An 8,037-nucleotide genomic window follows, 5' to 3' on the forward strand; every position below is an offset into this window, starting at 1 on the left:
GATGTGAGATCATGGTATTTCCATCTGATTTTGAGATTTGGTGAATGTTGTTTGTTGTGCAGGTGAAGCTGTCTGTGTTTTGGGAGTACATGAAGGCTATCGGCTTGCCCTTGTCCATCTTCAGTATCTGTCTGTTCTTCTGTCATCATCTGTCCTCTCTGGGCTCAAACTACTGGCTCAGTCTCTGGACAGATGATCCTGTTATCAACAACACACAGCCCAACAGAGAGATGCGTTTAGGGGTGTATGGAGCCCTCGGACTCTCACAAGGTGATTTAAGAGACATCCATGTTGTTGTGTATTATTGCATATAATCCCATTTTAAATTCCTGAAAGCCTGCTTTTAATATGACAACTTGTATTCAAGGTTTCAAGGTTACCTCAGGGTTTAACAGGGCTTGTATTTTGGGGGCTGCAGTTTAACATGAATATTTCAGTTAGCAGTAAATATTTCAAATGGAATCAACAGTTCGGCAAAAATTATAAGTGCACACATCCAGCAGGCAGAAATCTCAGTGAGAGTGAGCAAGTACAAAAATCACAAAAAGGGAAAAGTTGGTACACCAAAGCACCATAAACCAACGGTGAAATTTCAAGGCATATGGTCACTGTTAAAACCATAAAAAATGTTTCTTGGTGTGCCAACGTTTTTCTTTTTCTAAATACAAAATTACATCATTGGAATACCTTTTTGGAATAACTTCCAAAATTCACTAAAATATATTTTTTAAATAACATCTCAATTATATCTGTGATGTATAGTTGCAAATGAATAATGATGGTATTTTCATAATATTTTTTAAACTTTAAGGTAAAATTGAGTATTGTTTAATGTCAAAATTGTGTGTGAAGTGTTTTTATTTCAGATAAATGTTAAATTGCCCCTTAAGAATATGTTTTTAGGGTGCTTTCATACCTGCCTCATTTAGTTCGGTTGAATCGCACTAGAGTTTCCCTCTTGGTGCGGTTCATTTGGGCAGGTGAGAATGCAGCAATCGTACTCTGGAGGGCACCAAAAGCAGACCAAACAAGCGTACCGAGACCTCCTTGAAGAGGTGATCTCGGCACGCTTTCAAACGAACCCTGGAGCGGTTCGTTTATGGTGAGAACGCGATCCGACCTCAAACAGACCCAACTGCAAAAAGAACTGCACATTTTTGGACTAAACCAGCTGCCGTAGTCAGCTGCGCTGTGCATTATGGGATGAGGAAGTGTTTGTTGACAATTTGCAGTTTAGCATGGCAGGTCGCGGACAAACTTGGGGTTGTGAGGTGCGGAGCCTCATAGAAATTTGGTCTGATGACCATACTCTCTCGTTTGGCTCTCAGCGAAGGCGGTCGCATTTTTTCTCTCCCCTCCTCCCCTTCCTTCCCTTCCCTGCTTTGCTCTCTCGTCTCGTCTATTGTCTAATACTTGAGAGACTCTCTCTGCACTGCTCTCCAAACTGAAAAATCATGGATTTGATCAACTGGTCTCTCAATGCAATTGACACAATTTTCTCGACGAGAAGTTTAGGTTCGGGTGAACCTGATTGTCCCAGCGATACATTCGCAGCTGGATATACGATGGACGCATGGGAAAGGTGGCGGGTCGTGTGTCTGGCGGCTCTTTCCGTGGAGGACATTGAAGATATCTACCTATTCGGAACCATGATAACAGGTCTTCTGCTGATTGGATTAGGCTTTGCCCTGGGTTATCGTAAAATTCAGGAAACGGGTACAGCTGTCAAAAGCCTCACTAGGCTGACCGTTATGATTGAAGCAGTGGGCAGAGCGGTCAGCTCTGAGACTGAGACTATTAACCGCAATATGGATGCCATCACAGAGAAGCTTTCGGATTTGAGAAGAAAAATTGATGGATTTGGAGACCAGAATGGACAATGAGAGGTGCCGCGAAAATTGGAATACGGCTACTCGCACCAAGACTAAACAATCTTATCTTCTTTCGGCTTTCTCAAAACAGCACGACCTCGAACAAGGCGTGCTGGGAAACCACTCGGGAAGAGCGCTGTAGCGTGACGCTCTCACATTCCTTACCCCCTTCTACAGACACCTGCGGATTGTTGACACTGTCTGGGTCCAGATCAAGGTTGTCTCCATAGCAATGTGCTGTGTCGCTATCACATTCTGCGGACTGAGACAACTTGAGTTGAATACCAGCATGGCGGCTCCACAGGCACATACACAGATATGCATTCACCTCCTAGCCCCTATTGCTCGCCTTCGCCGCTTTGTTCCGCCAGCCTGACAAGCGAGTCCGACCGGCGCCGAGAATGGCTGCAGGACCGGATGGCTGCTTGCCGGAAACTGGATTACTCCCCTGTTGCAGTCGTGTGACTTTGTTGTTGATTGACTGTGCTTTTTGTTGCTGGGGTGTTTTTTCTGTTCTCACACTGTACTCTCATAAGAATATAGTCTGTGAATTATTTTTTTTCTCCCCCCTCTCCTCATGTCAAGCTGTATTTCTTCTATAATACCTACATTTCACTGCTGGTTATACTCTGTATGATTATGTATGTGACAAATAAAATTACTTACTATATCAATTTTCCCACACGCTCTTTCTGACCAATCAAAAAGCAGTTTAGGGAACGCGTTCAAAGACACATCTAGCCAACAAGTGACGCGGATGTTGTCACGTGACTGCATTTTGGTTCGTTTCAGCTGGTTCGGACCAGAGCAAACAGTGTGGTGTGAAAAGGAACCAAAACGGCTAAACGGTCCGGACCAAATGAACCGAACAACAGATGTGAAAGCACCCTGAATGTAATGCATTTTTATGCAGCTTGGCATCCTTCTATATAATTTTTTTTTTGTCATTAATATACCTACATGTAGTTATTTTTATTTATTTTGTTTTAATTTATTAATATTTAGCATATATGTCCAGTAACCAGTTTGATTCTGAAAGACCAGATTTCTCTCTTTCTTTTTTCTGTTTCATTTTCTCTCTGACAGGCATTGCAGTGTTCTGCTATTCTGTGGCGGTGTCTATTGGTGGGATCTTAGCCTCCCGCTACCTGCACCAGACAATGCTCTACAATGTCCTGAGATCGCCCATGTCTTTCTTTGAACGCACACCCAGTGGCAATCTGGTCAACCGCTTTGCCAAAGAGATGGACACCATTGACTCGGTCATCCCTAGCATCATAAAAATGTTCATGGGCTCCATGTTTAATGTACTGGGCTCATGTGCCATCATCCTCATCGCCACACCGCTGGTGGCCATCATCATTCCGCCTCTGGGCCTGCTCTACTTCTTTGTACAGGTCAGTCAGTTATTTTACCATGCAGCTGCTTGCCAGGAAAGGCTAGTAATTCTTAAGGCTAAAAAACATTTAAATAGAAATGGTTCAAGATAGGGCTGCACGATTAATTGAGTGTGATTGTCATGCACATCTTGTCAGTAAAGTTGGTTCTGTGATTAGTAGTAAATCTCCATCACATGCTTTCAGATGGAGCAGCATTTACTATACAGAGCCGTAGTTCTCTTTTAATTTGGAGTTTCCATGCGAGAGCGCCCTCTGGCCTTCGGATGGAGATTTACTGCTGATCACAGAACCATGCTTCACTGAAAGAAACGCATGACGAGCGCAGCTTCGGTCTAATCGTGATTTCGATTTCACTAGTTCACTAGCCCTAGTTCAAGATCTAAAACTTGAACGGTGTAAGTGTAGTAATGGTGGGTGCTGCTCTAACATTTGCCTTTTTGTCTCTGTTAGCGTTTCTATGTGGCGTCCTCTCGGCAACTGAAACGACTGGAGTCTGTGAGCCGCTCTCCTGTCTACACGCACTTCAACGAGACGCTGCTGGGCACCAGTGTGATCAGAGCATTTGGAGAGCAGCAACGCTTCATCAGAGAAAGTGACGGCAGAGTGGACCACAACCAAAAAGCTTATTTCCCCAGCATTGTAGCCAACCGGTGAGAATTCACAGAACATCAACAGGTTTTTTAGGCCTATTAGGTGTCATTGAGTTTGATGTATTAGTGTTTTGTGGAAAGTTAATTATTTGTGTGTGTTTTTGTGCCTCTGTCCTGCAGATGGTTGGCAGTGAGGTTAGAGTTTGTGGGCAACTGTATTGTGACATTTGCAGCACTTTTTGCAGTGATGGCCAGGGACAGTCTGAGTCCAGGTATCATGGGGCTGTCCATCTCTTATGCGCTGCAGGTCAGTCTACCTTCTAAAATGATGAGATGCAGACCTAATGTACACCCAAATCCTTAGTAGTTCCGTATTTCTCACAGGTCACAACATCTTTGAACTGGCTGGTACGGATGTCCTCTGAGGTGGAGACTAATATAGTGGCGGTGGAGAAGGTGAAGGAATATGGAGACACAGAGAAAGAGGTCAGTGCAGGCAGGCAGATTGTGTGTGTGTGTGTTCATTCTGTTCTTGTGTAGAGTCCAATCTGTGATTAGCCCGGTTTCCTCCTTTATCTCACACTGTACTAGAGAGATGAGGATATTTAGCACACATGGAGGGGTGGGGGATGGTATGTGTCCACAAGATGTGGCACTAGTTTCCGGAGCTTTGGGTAATTTATTTGACGTCTCAATGGACTTTTTCTTTGCTGACATCAGGATTTTAGGCTACAATTTGTATTAACGTATGAAAGAAAAGTCTGTCTGAACTCTTTTTGCCATTTGGTATGCTTGACCACTGGTCAAGGTTTTATTATTTTTGCTATTTCTAATGAACTTTTTTTCTTGACTTGTTCAATTTAAATGGACTGGTAGTTTGACAAATGGATTTTTAAAAGTGACTTTAATTATTCTTTAAATGATTACGTATAAAAATTTGATTCATTATACTAACATTAAAATGTTAAAACTTTTATTCAGCAAGGATGCATTAAATTGATAAAAAGTGACTAAAGACAGTATCACAGTTTCCAAACACACACACACACACACAAAAAGATATCTAAGGATCATGTGACACTGAAGACTGGAGTAATGGTTTATGAAAATTCAGCTTTGCATCACCGGAATAAATTACATTTGAAATTGTCAAAATAGAAAACGGTTATTTGAAATTGTTAAATATTTAACAAAATTGCTGATTTCACTGTATTTGTGATCAAGTAAATGCAGCCTGGTTTAGCATAAGACATATTTTTCCAAAAACTTTCAAAACATCCTACCCACCCCATACTTCTAAACGGTAGTGTAATAAGCAGTCAGCTAATTCAAATAGTTTTAGATGAACTACAGCATGTCACACTGCAAGACATGTAAATGTCCCAAAAGTGTTTCAAGTTAACTTCATGTATTTCTGATTTCAGTGTTAAAGATGGATTGTTGAGATTTGGTCTATGCTGCATTAATGTCTATGCTGCATTAATGTCATTAATAGGCTGAATGGAAGTTGGAGCACTCAACTCTGCCTGCTGGCTGGCCAACCACTGGTCATATTGAAATCCGCAACTTTGGCTTGAGATACAGAGAGGACTTAGAGCTGGCTATTTCTGATATCTCGGTCAACATTGAGGGAGGAGAAAAGGTGCCTGGAGCCATTACAATATTCAGAATCCACTCAAGCTTTCTTCATCAGTAAACACTTTTTTTCACCTCAAATTTCTTTATAAACATGCAGCGTTAATCGTGTATGTGTTTGTGTGTTTTTCTTAGGTGGGAATTGTGGGTAGGACAGGAGCAGGAAAGTCCTCACTGACATTAGGGCTCTTCCGCATCATTGAGGCAGCTCAGGGAGAGATCTGTATAGATGGAGTCAACATCACGGAGCTGGGCCTGCATGAGCTACGATCCAGAATCACAATCATTCCTCAGGTACCGCACTTAAATACACCCAAACGTTGATTTAAAGGCACTCATTTGAGGACATCAGTAATAAAGTTTTCAAACTGTTGAAGTGCTTTCAGAATTATTTAGTTAACTCGTCAAAGAAAATTCTACTCTTTTAGTTTTTTTTTGTTTTTCTTTTGTATTTCTAAACACCTTTTCCTCTGTCTCAGGATCCAGTGCTGTTCTCTGGTTCCTTGCGTATGAATCTGGACCCCTTTGATGGCTACACTGATGAGGAGGTCTGGAGAGCTCTGGAACTCGCACATCTCAAGAACTTTGTGTCTGGCCTGCCTGATAAACTCAACCATGAGTGTTCAGAGGGAGGAGAGAATCTCAGGTACAAACCTCCTTTCAACAATCTTTATTCATCATTTGATTAACATATGATCTGACTGGATATTCTGGGCTCCAGTTTGGGTCAGCGGCAGCTGGTTTGCCTGGCTCGAGCTCTCCTGAGGAAAACCAAGATTCTGGTTTTGGATGAAGCCACAGCAGCTGTAGACCTGGAGACGGACAATTTGATACAGTCCACTATTAGAACTCAGTTTGAGGACTGCACCGTTCTGACCATCGCACACCGTCTCAACACCATCATGGACTACACTAGGTAAACTTTTTTTCAATAATAAAACTTTATGAATATTAAATAATAAAAAATAATAATAAAATTGAAAGACTACACTCACACTGTATTATAATTGTTATATAGTAATGCTAAAAAAATGTTCCTTCAATGTTTTCTTAAAAGGGTGCTGGTTCTTGATAAAGGCCAGATGGCAGAATTCGATTCGCCGTCCAATTTAATTGCCAAGAAGGGAATTTTCTACAAGATGGCCAAAGACTCTGGTTTGGTCTGAAAAGTAGAGGGGCTATATCACTGACTAGAGCCCTTGGAGAGTGGACCTTGCGAGACATGGACCCTGAAGGTACCTCTTCTGTGGGCCTGGAGCTCACACACACAGTGTGAACATGACACCACTCCATCCTCAGCTATTGTAGTTTTCCATCACATTTTAAAGGTTTCTCTACAAATGCTGCTTTTAAAGGTTGTTTGATGCCAACATTTTGGCATCAGGTTTGAAACTAGTTAGATTTTTTTCATGGCTGTTTTTGTTGTCAGTTTTCATTTGGAAGACTTCTCAGTTTACCACTAAGCCACACTTTGCTGCTAGTGGTTGATTGTTAGTAATGAAAACAATTATATTTTCAACATTTGTTTCACTAGAAAGAGTAAAGAACAAAGTTTCTCTGTGCAGTGTACCATTGATGCAGTGATCAATTGTTTATTGACCAAACAGCTGCTGGGAAAGGAAATCCCTCCATGAGCACGAGGTACTTCATCCCAAGCCAAAGTTAATATTTGAAGCTATTCTCAATTAGCAAAGAAGCAACACATTTGAAAACTCTAGTTTCATCTCCAGATAGCCATTGTTTTCTCTCATTTAATCTTTATTTATAGTTTTAGAAAATCTGTTACAATATTTATTTTCTTTATATCAAATTATCTTATCATATAACATTTATTGCTGGGTATCACCCACTAATGGCGACTTAAGCCTCATCTTACCAATATCATACAGTAGAGTCTACACTGACCTTCTGTTTTCAATGGTAATATATTTAGTTGGTGTATTTGATTTATGGTCTTTGTTTACTATTATTTCTCAGTGATCGTTTCACCAAAAAATTATGAATGCACTTCTAAAAACCTCAAACTAGGGTTTATTTTTCAGGTTTGTTGAGAGTGATGTTTTAAAAACAAGTAGGAATTGCCCTATGCCACTTTAAGGTCAGATACAAATTGTAGTAGTTCAAGACAGGTTGTCTTGTAGATGGCCGTACCTACTGAGCTGTGTGCTGTGTGCTTGACTCTGTGTGCTGTATACCATATATTTGTTGAATGTAAGCTTGAGTGTGCCATGTTGTATCATTTATCAGTACCTCCACTCTAGATTGTTTAAGCCTTCTGAGTTTTTTATAGGCCAATCAGTTTTTTTTAAAGAACTGACAAAGAGACACTTTGAATGAAAAATATATATCTGATTTGTTACATATTTATATGATTTGTATGTAAACATGAAGCTATTATTTGATATTTGTATACATGCACTAGTTTTAAGTGTGCTTAGTTTCATAAATCAGGCTTATACGTACAGGGGAAATATGAATAAATTTTTGTAAAGGGCCTTTTGTCAGTGTTTTAACAGTGTTGTACTTCTGAAATCGGTCTCT

At 40.7% G+C, this 8,037-nt stretch overlaps 1 protein-coding gene across 2 annotated transcripts in view; it reads left to right on the forward strand.

Moving 5' to 3' along the window:
* The window catches only part of LOC306849289 (multidrug resistance-associated protein 1-like), a 29,882-nt gene extending 21,889 nt beyond the window's left edge, over positions 1 to 7,993 (forward strand). For both annotated transcript variants that reach the window (XM_079384219.1, XM_079384220.1), the window contains 10 exons: positions 63 to 270; positions 2,958 to 3,268; positions 3,722 to 3,921; positions 4,042 to 4,168; positions 4,246 to 4,347; positions 5,357 to 5,503; positions 5,632 to 5,790; positions 5,976 to 6,142; positions 6,218 to 6,412; positions 6,554 to 7,993. In XM_079384219.1, coding sequence (XP_079240345.1) covers positions 63 to 270; positions 2,958 to 3,268; positions 3,722 to 3,921; positions 4,042 to 4,168; positions 4,246 to 4,347; positions 5,357 to 5,503; positions 5,632 to 5,790; positions 5,976 to 6,142; positions 6,218 to 6,412; positions 6,554 to 6,662 — 1,725 coding nt within the window. In that variant the 3' untranslated portion in view covers positions 6,663 to 7,993. The remainder of the gene's footprint in view (positions 1 to 62; positions 271 to 2,957; positions 3,269 to 3,721; positions 3,922 to 4,041; positions 4,169 to 4,245; positions 4,348 to 5,356; positions 5,504 to 5,631; positions 5,791 to 5,975; positions 6,143 to 6,217; positions 6,413 to 6,553) is intronic.
* Positions 7,994 to 8,037: the final 44 nt, after the last annotated feature.

Source organism: Barbus barbus, assembly GCF_936440315.1.
Source record: "Barbus barbus genome assembly, chromosome: 3".
NCBI classification, from domain to species: Eukaryota; Metazoa; Chordata; class Actinopteri; order Cypriniformes; family Cyprinidae; genus Barbus; species Barbus barbus.